Source organism: Cynoglossus semilaevis, chromosome Z, assembly GCF_000523025.1.
Source record: "Cynoglossus semilaevis isolate Cse_v1.0 chromosome Z, Cse_v1.0, whole genome shotgun sequence".
In the NCBI taxonomy this organism is placed as follows: Eukaryota; Metazoa; Chordata; class Actinopteri; order Pleuronectiformes; family Cynoglossidae; genus Cynoglossus; species Cynoglossus semilaevis.
In genome coordinates this window covers 19,112,044-19,131,861 of record NC_024328.1, presented here as the reverse complement: position 1 = coordinate 19,131,861, position 19,818 = coordinate 19,112,044, and the positions used below count along the sequence as shown (strand labels likewise).

At 39.7% G+C, this 19,818-nt stretch overlaps 1 protein-coding gene across 2 annotated transcripts in view; it reads left to right on the top strand.

Moving 5' to 3' along the window:
- The window catches only part of bmp1a (bone morphogenetic protein 1a), a 39,570-nt gene extending 19,922 nt beyond the window's left edge, over positions 1-19,648 (top strand). The window contains exons 7-20 of one of the 2 annotated variants that reach the window (XM_025053470.1): positions 5,296-5,420; positions 7,602-7,717; positions 7,925-8,027; positions 8,796-8,912; positions 9,319-9,464; positions 9,990-10,185; positions 10,418-10,543; positions 12,707-12,900; positions 13,057-13,237; positions 14,154-14,279; positions 14,414-14,541; positions 14,963-15,176; positions 16,020-16,270; positions 18,726-19,648. In XM_025053470.1, coding sequence (XP_024909238.1) covers positions 5,296-5,420; positions 7,602-7,717; positions 7,925-8,027; positions 8,796-8,912; positions 9,319-9,464; positions 9,990-10,185; positions 10,418-10,543; positions 12,707-12,900; positions 13,057-13,237; positions 14,154-14,279; positions 14,414-14,541; positions 14,963-15,176; positions 16,020-16,270; positions 18,726-18,860 — 2,158 coding nt within the window. In that variant the 3' untranslated portion in view covers positions 18,861-19,648. The remainder of the gene's footprint in view (positions 1-5,295; positions 5,421-7,601; positions 7,718-7,924; positions 8,028-8,795; positions 8,913-9,318; positions 9,465-9,989; positions 10,186-10,417; positions 10,544-12,706; positions 12,901-13,056; positions 13,238-14,153; positions 14,280-14,413; positions 14,542-14,962; positions 15,177-16,019; positions 16,271-18,725) is intronic. The other variant, XM_008336779.3, reaches the window with a different exon arrangement.
- Positions 19,649-19,818: the final 170 nt, after the last annotated feature.

The following is a 19,818-nucleotide window of genomic DNA, read 5'->3' as shown; positions in this document are numbered from 1 at the left end:
TATTTAGTTTTGTAGCAAATATTTAACTTTGTCAATGTCAGGGCTTTCACACAGGAGGTGCCATCTTAAGTATGTGGTTCCTCTGGGGCTCAAGCCCAAGACCTTCTTACACAAAAGGTGTAAAAGGTCCTGAGTTCAACCCAAGATGGCACCTCCCTGTTGTAGCAGCTCTGCTGTAGATAACACCGTGAATTTCCCCACTGTGGGATGAATAATAATAATAATAACTTCAGTTTATTTATTTATTTAAACACATTTTGCTTCATGGTAGATGAGCTGCTTAAAAATGTCCCTTAACTTTTCTATTCAAAATTGCAATGTCTACATTTGGATTAATCTTGATTCTGTAATGTTGATTTCTCTCACCAGAGATCTTATTTTATATCTGTATGCACTTTATTGCTATCATTTAATGTCTAGATGTCAAGAGTAAAATGACTAAAAGGAATTCTATTTATCTTTATTTCAAGTCACCACCGCTAAGTTCTGTCTGAGAATGACCATCCTTTCTGGGTGGAAAGTGCTGCTGGACTTGATCATGCAGACAGAAAATCCAAACTTTATCCATTCAGTGGAAACTAAACGTGTTAAGTGTACATTGCACAGATGAACACCTGTTGGTCAGAGCTGAACTGCACGTGTTTCATATTGAAAATGACTCTTACGTGTGTCACCAGCTGACCTCATTCTCTCCTCCCTGGTGGACGCTACAGGAAGTTTTGCCAGATGCTATGCTGTCATTCAGCTCTGCACAGGGGTTTCTGTGGCATCAGAGGGAAAACAACTTACTAGAAAAAGGCCCACGACAAACAACAATCTGTCTGGCCTCGTACTCTCGACATCTTAGGAAGCTGTTAATTAAAGTGTTATTTACCAGCCGAGCAACTGAAAAGCTAAAAAAGATCTCTCGGAGGAAGTTGAGTCAGATTCAGATCCTGAGTCATGACTGTAAGTGGAAAAGCCTCCATGCTTTCAAGCAGAGTGACTGCTTTTAGGACCTGTCTGTAAGTCAGGGGCTTTCTTAGGCATGTAAGCGTTGACATTACACCCAGTTTTGTAAATGGTAACCATCTGCATCAGTGTACTGGATCAGTGTCCACAGCTTTGTGTTTGATAACTGCATTATTTGACACTGGTCATTATTTAATAGATAAACAATAAGGGAAAAACTACACAGCAGGCAAAACAATCACCTCATCTATGCAGCTGCACCTATACAACATGCAGTGAATCTTAGTGGCTGTAATGTGATCTTCAGGCAAACGAAACAAAACAAGTGACTCCAGACTGATCATTAAAGGCTCGGTCTGATATAAGAACCAGCTGTTGTGCGTCTTTTCATTTTTCAAACCTCTCTGCCAGCTGCATATAGATGAAAAAAACTCCAGCGATCAGCTCCTTGTGTGCAGTCCCTCATGTCCCTCATGTAATGTATGGGCCTCTGCCATGTAGCAAAAATCTGGGGAGCAGAGAGAGAGTCTCTGTCTCAATGTAAGGATATGGCAGGGTGTGGGCTACGGCACAGAAATGCCTGACTGACTGCATCCAAAGTTTAGGTGAAAGATAATCCCTGCTGCACAGACTGGAGCAGAAATGGTGCACATTTATTTGTATAATCTGATATCTTGTGGGTTTAATTTGTTTTACACTGTACAGGAAAACTGCCATTGATGGAACACGATGTGAAGTAACATCTAGTATAAAGGGAAACATCAAAAGACTCCAAAACGTTTACCTCATGCACACAGGAACCCTTTCTCTCTGCTGGATTTGTGGCTTTACAGAATCATTGTCTCACTCCAGAAATTGATATTTTTTCATCTGTTGGTTTCTTAAAATATGTATTTTAGTGGACTGTTATAGCGCAGTACTATAAACTGCGTAAAACTGCTGTCACCTCCTTTAGAAAATTGGAGTAATCACCCAAACATTGCAACTCAGTCTGCGAAGCCTTTCCCTTTATGATCTCTCACCACCCCCACAAGCAAGAATGTCCAGGTTTAAGTAGGAGCAGAAAAGGTCTCCATGTTTTCAGCCCGTTCAGCCTCGACTCTGTACTGCTGTTGTGCTTCTCGTGTGCCGTTGTCATACTTGACAGTAGATTGTTATAATGCTTGATGTATAATTAAAATAAATAACTAACAACACTCTACTGCTCTGAAACCAGTTGCCAACAGAACAAAAAGTGGGTAAGATATAGTGAAAAACAGATTAATGCTAGCTCCAAACACTGTAGTATTATACAGTATTTTAAATTTATATTCAAATTAAAACAAAAACTACTTTATCTAAAATATATGTTTTACCTTTATTGGAAATCTATCACTGATGTGGCCCCCATAGCAGCTGTGGCCCTCAGCTCATTTGGGTTTGAGAACCCTGTCCTTAACCTATTGATGACTCAAAAATACAAATATATTATATATTTTAATAATTATTTTTTGTTTAAAATAATATGTTATGTACATGTAAGATAGCAAGGGGATCATGTTGTACACTCCAGCTGATTTGGTTTTCTACAACCTCTACCTCAAGTTCACATAACAAGCTTATTTTGAGCTACAATAAAACAGCCATTTACTGAATTCGATATTTGACCAAAATACTTTTGTTAAAGTAAAACACCTGACCTTTAAGCTGATGTTCTTGTATTAAACAAGCAGGAGTGTGTTTATGATAATCCCCAGTCCTCTGTTTTCACTGCAAGTCCAACCCTGTTGCTCTCCTAATTCGTAGACGAAGGAGATTTGTGGGGGGGGGGGGGGGGGGGGGGGGGGGGGGGTGCCACTGCCCCTGCCACTGCTGGGGAATGTTTCACAGAGCTCTACTACAGGTTGGGGCTTTCTAATAAGGTTTACACAAGTCATTCCGAGAAGTTTTCCCTTACAAGCGATTGCCTGATTCATCTGTGGCAGTGTCCTGCTTTGTTACCCCATTAGGATCCGGTGTGTTTGCTCCATGTTTTACAGTAAATCACCGTGGGAAGGCAGGGCCTCTGGAGTGGCTGTTGTTTTGATGATTTCATGGTGGGTCTTGATGTTTTGCTGCATCTTCTGGGGAGAAGCAGGGCTGATCCCAATGCTTTTTGTCTGGGATTTGTTGTCTCCCCCCCCCCCCCCTTTTTTTTTTTTTTTTGCTCCAGAGAGATTTTTCTGGACGTTGTGTATGGAGCAATGCCAACTCAAATAGAGACCGTCCAGTGTAGCCTTTGTCCGCTGTGACACCAACAGGATTCTCCTTTTCTCTACTGGACTGCCAGCATATGAGTTCAGACGGACAGACAGACAGACAGAGTCTACACTGTTAGCTCAGTCTGCTCTGTGTGTACATGCCTGGCGTTGATAGGCACGTCACCATGGGAACAACCAAGGAGCCAGGCCGTTGCTCACCAATACTTGGGAGATGATGAACTACCCAAGTGTCAAGTGAGGTTGTAGTGTGAAAAGAGCCTCTTTGGGCTGTTGTGCCATATTATTTTTTTAACTTTTATGTGGATTAATTAGCCAATATGAAAAATGCCAGAATTAAATAATAAATAAATAATTAATTTTGGTTAAGATTATTAGATTATGAGAATGGCTTTGTCTTTTAGTTGAAGTTTTCGAGTTTAAAAGTGCTGTTTATAAAACATTTTGTGTTATTGTTGCAGAACAGCACGTTGCTTCATGATCCTTCCCTGGAGGAGTTGCTATAAATGATATGTGGTCATAAGAAAAGCACATTGGGAGAATCGTGAGATTTTATTAACCCCGGTTTTTGTTTAGTAAACCACAAATTTGAAAACGAAATAATTAACAAAAATAATTTGCTCCTAATCCTTACCCCACTTCTTTTTTGAATTCCATCTAACATATCTGATTTCCCTTGAAATCAGATATGTTTTTTACCTAGAAATGCTGTGACAACTTTAGAAAAAGAGAAAAAGCTATGACTGTGTACGTGTGTTCCACTGCTGAAGTTCCACTGGTGAACTCAAGAAAAGTGTTTGGACCCTCCATATAATTAACAACCTTTTTCTTTACAATATTGTTGTGTGAAAATACCAAATTTTTATCTTTGATTAAAAAACAAAAATCCCAGTAAAGACTTAAGGTCAGCATTCCAATGACCTTAGAAGCGGGTGAGTGGAATGAGCTTTAAATTATGTCACTTACTGTGTCTTAATTAAACCCTGTTCATTATAGAGCAGGCAGTTAAAGGTTTGTATGTCTCCTGATTATACCCTTGTGTCCACGTGGGTGTGCATTCTGATGGAGGCTGACGGAGGTGGACAGCGGGTAGAAAACATCAGCCGGTCCGTTCAATCAGTGTTGGGTCTTTGCAGCTGCTTTATCTATGTTATTGTAGCTCCAAAAAAACACTGGCTGAATTTAGATGTGGACTTCACAGGAAGCCGTGTGTATGTTACACAGATGTTTGTCGTCATCATTGTTGTCGTTGTTGTTGTTGTGTTCCTGAGAAAGGTTTAATGTATCACAATAAAATTAGGGTTTGGGGGCATTTTAAATTAAATTCAGTCCTTTTTATCCAGTGTTGATGGCAGAACTTACTGTAGTTCTCCTTCCAGTGTTCTCAGATGTAAATCATGTGTGAAATACTGCCTAGAATTGAAGCAGATGCACTACCTAGAACTCCCACTGATGATCAGCAGGCGTACTCAGAAAAACATTCTCTTTTTTAGATGGCTGTCCACAAAGTGCTCTCCTCTATCCTGCATATCATTCTTGTCAAGTTTTATTAACGTTTTTTTCAGCTAGTTCGTGTTAGTTGAGTCAAGACGCACATTTTAATTGAGATTTTTCTCGAAAAAGGTATGACTTTTTTTAAATAGTATTCCCTGTCATGAAGCTGTGAGGTTAATTATATGTGTGTTATGTGAGTTTATAAGGCCTGGGCATAAAGTCATACTTTGACCATAGTAATGAAGAATTACAGCTGTTACGTGCAGTAATTTTGATTTTGCACAGAAGTACACAAGTTCATCACATCTGATAATCTGTATTCTGACTCTGATTCTTATGTTGTTAAAATGTCATATCCAACCAATCAAACTAATCTTATTTTTCATTTGGCAGGCGGATTTGTTGTATTTGCCTCTGAAATTACTCCAGTATGTTCAGACTTGCCCCAACTGTCATTATCAACATTTTAATAAAGATTGTCCATACATTCTATTTAAAATTTAAAATTATTCAAAATTAGTGTTTTACAATATCTTTTTTTTATTTAGTTTACTTATTTCGATGATTGTGTAAATGAGTATAATGATCATGATTTTCTCTTTCTTAATTACAGAGGCATCTTCCTGGACACCATCCTCCCTCGCTATGATGTAAATGGGGTACGACCACCCATTGGCCAGAGAACCAGACTGAGCAAAGGGGACATCACTCAGGCGCGCAAACTCTACAAATGCTCCAGTAAGACCAAATGAGAGATTCTCTCTGCTGTGGCTTTTTCCTGTCTATTTTTGCACGTGAGTGCACCAGAGCTCTGAAAAAGAAAGACAGAGAGGCAGAAGGAGAGAAGAAAAATGAGAGAGAAGAGGGAGAAAGCGAGAGGTTCACAGCTCCTCTTGACTTTCCCAGATGCAACTCTCGCTGTGTAGAAATAGCTGAGCATCCACAGTTGATGTGGTGCACTGTGGTTCCTTGGCTACAGTGTCCGAGGCTCCCAAACTAGGAGGAGTGTAAACACTGCCCCGGGACAGGAAGTTTGTCATTGCTCTTTCCCAGATAGACCTTAAAGAACATCTGGTCTCTCACAGCTAATGACTAAAAAGATTGTTGGGAATTGTTGTCATGTCAGAACAACCAGCGCTGTGTAAAACGTAAACCGTGGAGCTATGCGTGAAGAAAAGGATATGTAATCCTGGCCCCTCTCTGAAGTTTCTTTACGGAGAAGAGGGAGAGAATTTAATGGTGCAGAAGTAAATAGAATTTACAGCATTTGCAGAAGTGCACTGAGAGAGGCCTTCTGCTCAATAGATTTTATATCAGTTAAGTGTAGGTCAGGCCAGTGAAGCTTGAGCTATCAAGCTCTCATTAAAGAACATAAACACAGCGATTGTTCTGGAGAGACCAAACCAGCTGATGTGGTCTTAGAGCAGACCAGGACGGTTTGGCCTTGGACAAATCAACAGTGGACGTCTATGTCAAAATGTTTCACACTTTATTGTAAGCTCCGCCTTTAGGAGAAGACTGGATGATGTGGCACACATCTTGGGGGATGATGTAAGGAACCTCTCACTGTGATCTTAGAAAAAAAGGCTCCCTAAAGAGCTAGAAATCTCCCATTTTCGCCAAAGTCCTGGGAGTGTTTGTATCCCCCAGTGTGTGCCGTAGCGCTTGTTAATGGTTTAGTATTGGCAGACCTCTGCCAAACATTATTACACACAACCCCTAGCTCTGGGCTCCTCGTTTTATTGCTTACACCAAGTCCTCTGGGGGAGCAGTAAATGCAAACAGTCGGAGGGAGTTGTTTTCCTTACTCCTGCGAAACTCAGCCCAAGGTAAAGATAACACCGAGGCAATAATGAATGCAGACACAGCTCCCAAGATGGACCTTTGTCATTTGCTCTTAGTCTTAATTAAACACATCTTTCCCCAACTCGGCAGCAGCTGCAGTTCTGTCGATAGGCTGTGTGCATTGCTTAGAATGGGCTGTCACACTCAAAGGCTGTTTTGTTTTTTGTTCTTTTTCTGGAGCAATATGTACATAATGCATCACATCCTCCAGAGAGCTGGTTTATTTATAGAGGGCCAGGTTTTTTTTTTCCAGAGGACACTCAGATAAAGTGTCCCTCATTCTGTTCCTTTTTGTGCAATCATCGTCTGGAGTGGCGGCTGTTTGTTTCTGGAGCAGGCGCAGGCACTGAAGTAGTAGATGCATATTATCAGCAGATGTGCCTTTGAACATAAAAGTGCTGCCCTCTACTTCACTCACTTTTACAATTCCATCATCAAGCATCTGCCACTGCAGCAGGTTTACAGGGGACTGAGTTCACTGCTGGTGTGGCCAGAATTTAGTGACATAGCTGAGATTTATTGGCACCAGCTAATGCGTGGGTGTTTCGATTTCAGTCACACAGAGGGGTACGATTAAAACCAGTTCTAACGACAGCTTCTAGTGATATCAGAATCACGCCAAATGAGATTTTGAAATGGAAATGTATTAGATTGTTCAATTTTAAGTTGTTACCGACATGATGGGTCCAACTTCTACAACAGCAGATAATTAGCACATTTCTGCTTAAATATGACAAATTATTCATGCAGGGAAACTTGTCCAACTCATCTCGCAAAACTTGGAACAAACTGAGCTTCAAGGCTAATTAGTCATTTCTTCTACTCCTCAGAAGAAGTTTTTGTTACAGTCTTTCATGGTGATTTCTGTACCGTGTGGTGGCTGAAATCACAAAAAGTTGTTTTTGATAAATGCGACAAGGTATCATCTACTTTCATATATACAAGCTGCCCAGTTTTGATAGACATAAAACACATGGAGACTGAACTCAGTTGATCTCAGCCTGGCTTTTGAGCGACATCTTTGACATGCATGCCTTACTTACAGATTTCTGTGTTTGTCTTTTTGTTGCTCAGGATGTGGGGACAGTATGCAGGACAGCAGCGGGAACTTCTCCTCCCCTGGTTTCCCCAATGGATACTCAGCCTACATGCACTGCATCTGGAGAATATCAGTCACACCCGGAGAAAAGGTATGGGATGTCTGGAAAGTTAAAGATCAATTTTGCAACACCTTAAAGGACTTAAGCTACAGAGTCTGCTCCTTAAGATTCACACTAATGCTTCCAAAAACTTTTAGCACTTTTAGCACTTTTTTTTGTTTTTCACTCTGTCTGCCCAGCATTGTGTGATTTTGGGCCAACAGTGTGTCAATAATTTCTCTCTGTTGTGGTTTTAAGATCATTCTGAACTTCACCTCCATGGATCTGTACAGGAGTCACCTGTGCTGGTATGACCACGTGGAGATCCGTGATGGTTACTGGAGAAAAGCGCCGCTCAAAGGTCAGATTGAACAAGAACAAATGATCTGAGGCCACAGTTGGGATTTAAGCTCTGAGCAAAACTCAAGTATCTGACATTTCTGGAACACGTGCTCACAACATCAGAAGCGGTACACCTCGTAGTACATCTGATTATATTCAAGCCTTTGCTTAAGATGTTATCAGCCTCTTCTTAATCCTATACTGTACAAAATCCCAAAGCACAATCCTGAAGCTGTCAGAACGTGACGAAGTCACAGTTGTGTTTAATCCTGGTCATGGGCAGTGATATACTTGGGCACAAAAGTACTGAATATCAGCTCAAGTTATTTTTTGATATTAATTAATTAATTTATTTTATTTGTAGATAAAACATAAAAACAATTTGCTCTAACAAATGACTTTATATCTTTATCCATGTTCATAATAAAATAGAAATAAGTGTGATTTATCTTTCTGCTTGATTGTAGTCTATAAGCAGCTTAACTTAAAAAATAAATAAAAGGATGGATTTGGATTTGGATAAACATATAAGGATGATTTGTTGCTGATCTAGTTGCATAATGAAATTCAGGCCTTTTTTTAAAAAAAAAGAAAAACTGAGCTGGTTGGCCACGTTTGCACGCTTTAATTTCTTACAGTTAGTTTAATGCTGATTTATTTTAGTCACTGTCTTATATTTCTTCTCATCCCAGTAACTTCCTCGAAGTGAAAGAATTTCAGAGCAGATCTCATTTATCACAAAGAGCTCACTGTGCTTAATCTGTGTCCTCCTCTACCTCTGACCCAGGTCGTTTCTGTGGGGATAAGTTGCCCGAGCCCATCATCTCCACAGACAGTCGCCTGTGGATTGAGTTCCGCAGCAGCAGTAATTGGGTGGGAAAAGGTTTCTCCGCCGTTTATGAGGGTAAGCACCCGTTTCACGGCCTTCCTGATCTCCAATCTAGCAGGTCGCCTCGGCTGACTAAACACTGAGTCAGTCGCTCATCCAACAATGTGCCTAGAAGCTGCATTTATATCCAGAGTTTTTGGCTCCTCCACTGCTGATGTGTCAGCCACTTTAAACTGCGTTAATCAGATTTTTGGCCGGCCGTCACAGTCAGCTCCATTGTTTCCAGACAGTTCGAACATGTGTGTACGTGCATGCATGCTTTTGTGTGTGTGAGTACGAGGAGAAGGTATTTTAGTTAATCCAGATTGCGTAAATCGGAACTGAAAGTTTCTTTCACCGAAATCATGTTCCGATGAAATTTCCATCGAAAAAATTCACTTCTGTTTGTTTGTTCTTTTTCTTCCCCAACTGTCACTTACAGCCATCTGTGGTGGGGAGGTGAAGAAGGACAACGGCCAGATCCAGTCTCCTAACTATCCTGATGACTACAGACCCAACAAAGTGTGTGTGTGGAAGATTTCTGTAGCTCAGGGCTTCCACGTAGGCCTCACTTTTCAGTCATTTGAGGTAAGAGTTGGTTTTTAAAGATAAAATAAAAAAGTAATTACAAACCAAAAAGATGTCACTATACTTCCCCCTCTCTCCTATGGGGAGTGCATTAAACAAAGTTTAAATGGCCGTTGAGTGCCTGCACTATGTTTTATTTATAAAATAATGTGTAACTATGACTATGTCATGATACATCTTCTACAGATCTCACAACTTTACACCTACATTTGTACCTCGGTGTTTAAAAATTGCATTATAAAACAATTATATTTGAGATTTGGTTTCCTGTAAAAGTTTAGCTGATCCTGTCCCTCCGTCCATCCCTTCTTTTGTCTTCATTTTCTCGTGTTTTTACACCACATGCAATACTGTCAGCTACTGGGCCATGTTCAAGATTTCACCAAGTCGTGCCGACCAAAGAAATAAAAGAAGAAAAAGAAAGCACTCAATCCCTAATGATTTTGATGTATTTAAAATGTTTTTAATTATTTTGATGCCAACTTGGTGCTTGTGCTAAACCTCAAAGTCTTTAACGTTTCACAGATTGAGAGACATGACAGTTGTGCCTATGACTACCTGGAGGTGCGTGATGGCAACTCTGAAAACAGCCCTCTCCTTGGCCGCTTCTGTGGCTACGACAAACCAGATGACATCAAAACCAGCTCCAACCACCTGTGGATGAAATTTGTTTCAGATGGCTCCGTCAACAAGGCTGGCTTTGCTGCCAACTTCTTCAAAGGTGAGGGGGGGGGGGTCGACCCTTTGAAAGATAAAGAAAAAAAAAAACATTCCCTCATGTCACATCTTTTTTCTGTTAGTTTTAAAGTAAATGTTTTCTCTCCCTTACCTTCTGGTCCATCTCTGGGACCTTCTTTCTCTGCCCTTGCTGTTGTGTCAGAGGGTTCTTCTTGTAAAACCATTGAGGCAGGGAGGCCGACTAACAGGGTGCCAACATATCTTTGTCCTTTCAGAGATGGATGAGTGCTCCAAACCGGACAACGGTCGCTGTGAGCAACGCTGTGTCAACACACTAGGCAGCTACAAGTGTGCCTGTGACCCAGGCTATGAGCTGGCTGCTGACAAGCGCAGCTGTGAGGGTAAGTACAGGGAGAAAAGCTACCAGCACTGCTGGCTATGTAATTTACATGCTCAAGGACTTAACACATTTAGCCACCCAGGCATAATAATCCAGTTATTTCTAAAAGCCAGTGAGAATACGGTGTGCGCTGCCTTTGTTGACTGGTCTGTCATTTGTAGATTTGAGTCACAGCATGTCAAGTATTACTTTTGTATTAAATTACATGTTGTTGTTTTTGTTGTACCTGAGTGTTAAAGCTGTACTGGACAATACCTGACCAACAACAGTGCAGCACCAGAGGAAAATCTCCCCTCACTAATGCTTTTTCATGTTGTTCAGCTTGTACAATGAGTCTCTACAGCCTGTGATAAGATAATACATTTTGACATGTTTTAGTAGAAAATTGTGTCTATAACTCATTTCCACTAATATTACTTCCTGTCGGAAAGGTTTTAATTACCTGACATCTTTTACATACTTTCTACCCTACAGTCAAAAACACAAGTTTAATTATAAGTGTCCATAGGGATGAATGTGAGTATAAATCAGGTATCAAACTCCTGGCCCGCATACCAAAAGTGGCCCACAGAACCATCCACAGCATTTTTAGTACAATGCAAAATTTAAATCAACAAATCTGTGCCTTCAAATCGACTAAATATGTGTTGTCCAATCATAAGAGATAAAAATACAGTCAACATACATTTGGAAATGGTGACACGCAACGCTTCACATGCTAAATGGAACTGGTACCATGATTTCTTTGATCATTTTTTTTTTACACCTGTGCTCATCCAATCTGACTGCTGTGCCAAGGCCCATTTACAACAGGATGTAATTGTGTTTTGCACTGGGATCTTGAATCTAGATCATAGTTTTCTTGGCTGGTCAGCAGCTGTTGGCTGCACCTGCACTGCTGAGGCTAATAAGCCTGGCTGGGAGGTTGTACAGAGGCAGGATAGAGGTTGTTTCTTATCCTCTTAAGTTAGTGCGGCATCTCAGGAGGGTCAATACCTTCAGCTGCCCTTTGTGGGCAGCTGTGTTGTCGGTTTCTGTAAGAATCTGTATGTGTGTGTGTGTGTGGGTGTGTGTAGAAATGAGTGTTCATATTTTTTATTGCAGCAAAACAATTAATGAAGAGAACAAGTCTCTTCATTAATTGTTTTGCTGGTTTCCCAGAGTGTGGGCTCTGACTGTTACTAGTTCTTTCTATTGAATAGTTTGCTACAATTATACCTCTTGGTATTCTTCTTTAAGGACATAATACTGTATGTACAACCTGTATATAGTGTCAAGCCATGATTTATTTGTAGTCCTTGTAATGGAGCCAAACAATTAGTCATTGTAGCGCGAAAGACTGTAATTACCAAACAGCAAAGGCTGGAAATTACCACAATTTATTCTTTAAATGAATGACTTGACTATTTATTTCTGAAATATTTATTACAACAAGGAGCTGGCTTTTTATTATCAGATAAAACTTACAATTTAATTTAACCTAATTATAAATTATTTGTTCTTTTTCTTTTTAAGCTTAGTGTCAGAAAAGTTTAATTAACAAAATATTAATCATAAATGTTTTTATTAGTATCAGCTGTAGTGGTTTGAATTTAACACTATACTACAAGGTAAATTCTAAAACAAAACATAAAAGAAATCTGTTGTTAAACTCAAACTATATATCCTGTTTATATTTATATAAATATGCTCTAGATTTGACATTAAATTAACAACAACATGGTTATGTTTGTATTTTTAAAAATAACCTAAATATTTAGAATTTTAAGTAATGTTTTTAGGTAACCTGAGGGTTTTCTTTTTTACATACATGGCGGTATGCTAATTCCTTTCGCAACCTGCATGTTTGTAAAAAAAGGAACATTTATATTTGTGTGAAAAGCCTGGTGAGGGAAAGGGTTTCCAGCCGCTGTTGGTTACATGTGTATTGTGTAACCGATGCAAAGCTTGCCTAAGTGCTTTCAGGCTGTTATCAAGATAATTCAAGACACAGAAAAGGGCCTTTCATTTCAGCCATATGGTTTGCAACATACCATTTGGAACGTGTTCCAGAGCAAACACATGTGCTGTAGTTTATTTTCTGTCAGCACATGTGTTCATTCAGCTAACATTTGTCCTCTTCTCTTCTCTACGCTGTTTTATGTTGTGTTTTTCTTTTGCACAGCTGCTTGTGGAGGATTCATCACCAAGCTGAATGGCTCAATCACAAGTCCAGGTTGGCCAAGAGAGTATCCTCCAAACAAGAACTGCATCTGGCAGCTGGTTGCCCCTACACAGTATCGCATCACTCTGCTCTTTGACGTCTTTGAGACTGAGGGCAATGACGTGAGCACTGGGGTTATTTTGAATCGACACGGGGTGGGTTTGTTCTGTTCTCTCTCTTCACCTCTCGCTTCTCATTTGTCATCTCTTCCCCCTCATCTCCCCCCTCCTCAAGTTTTTGTTATCTCATATATATTTTTTAACACAAATAAAATGCCTGTGCCTGATGGCCTTCTTTCATACCTTTGTCAGGTTTGTAAGTACGACTACGTGGAGGTTCGGAGTGGACTTTCAGCTGACTCCAGGCTACACGGAAAGTTCTGTGGAGCAGAGAAGCCAGAGGCTATTACATCTCAGTACAACAACATGCGCATTGAGTTCAAGTCTGACAACACAGTGTCCAAAAAGGGCTTCAAGGCACAGTTCTTTTCAGGTGAGTGCTCGAGTGCTAGTAAGTCACACGGCTAATAACAGGGTGATTACAGCTGCTGAGCTTGTTAAAGGACCCGTGAGCAGCCGTAGATTATAACCAACAGTCAGGCTACAGATCACTACTAACCTTTAACTCAATCCTACATTTACTGACTGCTTCGAGGAAGTACAGTAGCTTTACAGAACAATGTCATTGTGGATATGCACCTTTAATGATATAAATTTCTTTTTACAATATAAAAGTTATAGTAGTAAGTTATAGAGAGTAAAAGTTATACTTGACATTTTTAACCACCATTAACACACTGTAACAGCTTGCACAGCATAGCCACCACAAATTTTATTTCACCCATGTGAGGATCCTTTAATGACTGAAGCCTGTAGAGTATTTGGAAAAAGATTTGATATAAATTATGACCAAAGACTCAATCTCAGAAGTTAGAAATAGTGAAAAAGCAACAAAGTGAATTTCTCATCTGATAGTGAAAATCTTTAAATCAGATTCAACAGCACATCCTTGATTCCTCCTTCTAAATTTAAAAAAATGAGTACATGCACCATGACAATTTACTTTTATGAATACACACCTTTTCTCACCCCATCTTACGTAAATATTAATGACTTTTGAGTTTGCACAACTACGACCATAAAACATGAATAACACACGAAACAGCAGCCAAGAATCTTTTGTAAAGTGAGGCTTTTTACAGATTTTTTGCGATGATACTATGGAAATAAAATATAAACAAACTAAAAATTTGAACTTCTATATTTCTGCCTTTAAGCTTTTCTAAATGTTTTGGCTTGACTATTTGACCAGGAGAACACTGAATAAATGCCTTCCATTTAGTTTTCTTTCACCTTTTTCATGTACATTTCAATGGAATCAGTCTCTTGTGTCATGTCTGCTTCTTCAGATAAGGACGAGTGCTCCAAGGAGAACGGCGGCTGTCAACATGAGTGTGTCAACACCTTTGGGAGCTACAGCTGTCAGTGCAGGAGTGGCTTTGTGCTACATGAGAATAAACACGACTGCAAAGAAGGTAAATCGCCTCGCAAGACAACTTTTATGCTCTTTTGTTGTGTAGAATTCTCCAGCGTGGTCTTGTGTGATACGAACACAGAAGCCTCTTCACTTTAAGGACCATCTTGTTGACTCGGTGATGTCTTTTTGTAGCTGGCTGCGATCACACTGTGAACAGCGTGAGTGGCATTATCACCAGCCCTAACTGGCCCGATAAATACCCCAGTAAGAAGGCATGCACCTGGGCACTCACCACCACTCCAGGACACCGCATTAAAATCGTATGTGTCGCATCTGTTACTACACTTCTGATGTTTTCAAAGTTGTTTTTTGAATGTGATATGTTCTGTATATATGTATGCATTTGCAGTAACATGTCAGTAATTGATAAAACAATCACAAAAAATGATGTTAAATTATCTTATTACACTAAGACAGTAGATCATTTATGGGAAAAAATGAATTAGATTTTTTTAACATGTTCATTTGTTTTAATTAATAATGTTTTTTTTTACATAGTCCTGCATCAAATTTCTGCATAAAACCTAAAAAACTTCACTAGAAGGTATAACCAAGAGAAAAAGGAATGCAACCCAGTGGTAAATCTCTGTGCCATTTTTAGGAAGTATACTTACTTCACAGGAAATGAGGTTTATATTTCCCATGATATTTAATGTACATGCTTTTTTATTTGTGTCACAGGCCTTCAATGAAATTGACTTGGAACCTCACCTGGAGTGTACTTACGATCACATTGAGATTTACGACGGTCGTGATGGAAAAGCACCAAGTCTGGGCCGCTTCTGTGGCACAAAGAAACCCCAGCCCATAACATCCAGCAGCAACAAGCTGTTCATTCACTTCTTCTCTGATAATTCTGTACAGAAGAAAGGCTTTGAGGCGTCGCACACTGCAGGTAAAAATAGATGTGCAAAGTGCAGTCGTTTACCTTATGATGGGGTTACTGCATTTGAGTTTGTCTTTTTTTTTGTCTGTCTTTTTCTTAAAGTGAGGGTCTACTCATGATGAGTAGACATTTTAGTTGAAGAGTCTCTATTTACCTTATTACCATAGGACAAAATGCCCTTGGAATATGTGTTATTGCACATCTGCACAATTAAATCTCTTATTACAGACAAGCAAGGCCACTACTAGATTCAGACTCAGACTCAGATTAAATCCCGACAGATTCAGGGTGTACAACTGAGATGTAATAAGTGATAAAACAGAGTTATGCCAAACAAGAAAAGAAAAATGCATTTATAAAAATCTTTTACACATTCGACTCGCTTGATGTCCAATTCCTGTAAAGTAAAGAAAACCTTGTGTCTGTCTGGCATGGTGAGGGGAAACCAGAGGAGTCCTGCCGTTGTTGCAATATGGACTAGCCTTTAGAGGTTATCAATCCATAGCCAATATGTTTTCTTGAGTAAGATCACTATCACTGATGCAGTTTATTCTCTCACTGCCACAAAAAAACACCAAGAAATAATTGGCTCACTTGCAAAACATAAAAAAGAGAAAATGTTAGCATGCTCTACTTTTTAAAGTAAATCAGTCTGGACTCATTGTCATGCAGTACATTGAAGAACAACCACCATCATGTCTGAGAATGATCATGACTCATATTAAAAACAGAGCCGAGCTGAGAGTCATTTGTACGTGGATGACTGTAAAAGAAAACAAATGAGCCACAGAATAGAACAATTTGTTATCTTCCCACAATCCCAGATGCAGCTCAACTGTTCTCTCCATACAGAGTGTGGAGGTCACCTGAAAGCCGAAGTCAAAACCAAGGACCTATTCTCCCATGCCCAGTTTGGAGACAACAACTACCCTGGAGCCTCAGACTGTGAGTGGGTGATCTCTGCTGAGAAGGGCTACGGCGTGGAGCTCATCTTCCAGACCTTTGAGATAGAAGAAGAGGCCGACTGTGGCTATGACTACATGGAGCTCTTCGATGGAGACGACACCAAATCTCCAAGGCTGGGGCGTTATTGTGGGTCAGGGGTAAGAAAATGTCTTTTCGCTGTTGACTTCAGCCTGTTTATTTTCAGTTTTGCAGCGAAACAACAGGAGAATTGAGACTGTTTTAGAACAAGCTCTGCTGCTGAATAACCTTCAGCAGTAGTTTGTAATAAGGTGGCTTTGAACCACCCTGGGGCTTTTGCTTCCATTCTGTATTTTAATCGCTTTGTTAAATTTAATGTAATGTCGGCCGACATCAGCCGTCACTCCCTTGGTGCCGATAGCCTATTAGAGTCTCTGGCACTGGGTTGTAAATTCAAATTAATCATCCAATGCTGAGGCTGCAGCCGCGGTCAGGAACAGGGTGAGCAGCAGGAAATAGAAACAGCAGTTTCCGTGGGTCAGGGAACAGCTTGATTTCATTTATACACTCCAGTAATAAGCTCTGGCCTTTTAGCCACGCCTGTTCCTGTGAATCATTCGCTGGAGGGTACATAACACCGTGGAGTCCCTGAGGAGCCACTCTTCAATCAAGTTTCCTTTTATAAAATTAATCGAAAATAAACTGGCACAATTCATTCCAAAGTAGGGTGAAAAAAACCCTATTATTCTAGTGCAGGGAGGCTTTACATTTAGCCTTTGGGCTTGTCTCTGTACAATAGTGGGCTGTTTGTTGCCGGTTGTCCGGTAATAATGACTTTTCATCAATCCAGTTACAAAAACTTTTTTTTTTCAGATACACTTTAGAATCATACTGTCAGCCTGCTTAAACATGTAAAATATGCACTATATGTATATATATATATGTGTGTGTGTATATATGTATATATATATATATATATATACAGTACATATATATATATATATATACAGTACATATATATATATATATATACATATATGTACTGTATATATGTATATATATATGTGTAGTCAGTAGCTGAACCTCAATCTGCTTGAACATTCTGTGTTCATCTTTGTTAAGTCACATCCATATATCAGCTCAACCAGCTGATTGGTTTTCATCATCAAAATCATTTGACACAAACATCATTTTTAAAAAGCCAGGTCAAGTGCTGGGTATCTTGTCTGTGCTCACAAAGTACAGATAAAGTCGCCTGAGCTTTAAAGAAAATGTTTGAACAAATGAGATGCTGCGTACGATATGTTTGTTTTTTCTTTACTGAAGAGATATGTTGTCATTTGTTGATGTCAGGACTAATGTGCTGTCTGGTGGAAATCATAGAAAAAAGAGTCTTGAAACTATTCTACTGTTATTTTGTAATGTATTTCTTCATGTAGATTTTTTTACATGAATTTTAAGCATAGGGGAATTTCTACATTTATTAGGCAAATCAGCATATTTTTCCGTAAAAGTTTCCAAATGTTTTTTTCCACAAATCTTCTGATGAAGTGTCTAAACTCTATGAAAAAGTTTCCAAAGTTTTTCAAAGACGTTTTGCGGATTTATTTTGTGCAGTACATTGCTTATGGAATGAGGTTGAGGTTCCAGTTTTTTCTGAATTTTAAACATAGAATGGCACATTGCTACATATTCTTAGGCAATTTAGTGCAATTTTCTCTTTTCTGTGAAAAAAATGTTTTGAAGATTTTAACAGAAAATAGTAATCTAGATTCTAGATAATTATTTTCTGTTTCTAGCTAGGGATTATGAAGGCCATGAACCATAATGGTATCAAGTATATGTTACAGAAATACAAGTGGTGTACAATGTAACATTAAGAGCATCTCTTAATGAAATCAGAAACATTCCTTTACATTGAGATACAGTATATTAACCCAGTACTTTTCTATCACACTCCACAGAACAAGAATTCTTCCTCCCTTCTCCTTCTGCACTTGTCTCCACTTCTGCACTCTCACTCTAGTTAGTTAGCTAGCTAATGTAGCTCAACTGTTAGGTCTCCTCTCCGTCACATTGGATAAAAGCATCTGCTAAATCAATACATGTAAATGTAATGTATTGTGATACGATAAATGCACATTCAAACCCCTGACAGCTAATGACTAATCTGACTGTTTCATTAAATGTAGCAAAGCACTGTCCAGCAGTGGTGTACACCTCCAATAATGATGCGTTTAGATTTTTTTTAGTTATATGCTATAAAATGAATGTGAGACTAGCACATTGTAATAATAAAATATGTAGGAATCTCTTAAAACAATATATTTAATTCCATCTACTTTGTGTGACTCTTTAAAATCACTTTAGTTTAATTTATTCTAGATTAGTAGTACAGCAATCAGCCGCAACTTAAAAAGCTATAATGAGGCAGCCGTGGTCGAGGGCCCTCGGTTGGCCGCTTGCTGTTGGGGAACTAACCCTCCTCTGTAGTTAGAAGCCATTAGTCATAGTCACTGGTTTGACTTTGGCTTGAACGCTAGTGAAGGCTTTACTTTAAATTGAAGTGCAATCAAAGAAGCAGAAAGTTACAAAGGCCTTAAATGAATGTGTTTGTGGTTTCCCTCCTGACAGCCTCCAGAGGAGATCTACTCGGCCGGCGACTCCATTGTGATCAAGTTCCGCTCCGACGACACCATCAACAAAAAAGGATTCCACGTCCGCTACACCAGCACCAAGTTCCAGGACACACTGCACTCACGCAAGTGACCAGCGGGGGCCGGAAGGGGCCGTGCAGGGCAGAGGGGCAAACGGAGGGGCCCCCAGGGGAGGCGCCAGCCTGATGCTCGGAAACCTTCGGCCACCAAGTTGAATCAGACACGACAGAACAGCCGCAAGACCACCAACCGCACCTCAGCTCCTAGGGGCTCGAGCTCCCCCCACAGACTGTGAGGAGTAAAGCCATTCTGCAGTACACCTAGTTTTTACCTTTTTATGTTTAGGATTGGGTGGGGAGGGCTGTGTTCACTTCAGGTGGACGATAGGGGAGAAATTTATTGACGCAGTCCCCTCCATATAATTTTTTTTTTCATTTGTTCCTTTTTTTTCTTTTTTACATAAAACATGCCTCTGATTATGAGGCACAAAAAGGTAAACAGTGGAGTCTCAGGACCTGCAGCAAGGCAGGCATTAAAGGGGACAGATCCCTGCTTTTGTCAGGCCAGTCCACCACTTCCAGCAGGGGTTCAAGGACTCCTGTCCATATGAGGATTCAGAAGGACTTGACTTGAGAGTTTTAATACTGTATGTCAGTCAATTGCATGTAGTTACAAAGGAGCACAGGAGAAATTGTATAGTGATGACACCAGCATTTGTAAATGGCAATGTAACTGGCAACCAGTGGCAAGATTCTCGTTGTTACCATTAACAAAGGAAATTAAGGAAGCAGTTATCTTATTAAAGGACTAATACATGAAATGTGGTCCATGTCTTCTGGTTGGTAATTGCTCGCCTGATGACTGGCTTTAACTGTACCTCCATGTATAAAGTAATGTGTATAATCTTTTCAAAAAGGGAACGTGTGCTTTTCTCTGCTCGAACCAGTTAGCACTTTACAGTGAATTTGTTCCAAAATCTTGAGCTTAATGATTTTTTTTTGTGAAATGCAATGCCAGTTCACTTATTTTTAAAATGCATTTTATCCTTCTTTCTCTCTCTCACACTCTTT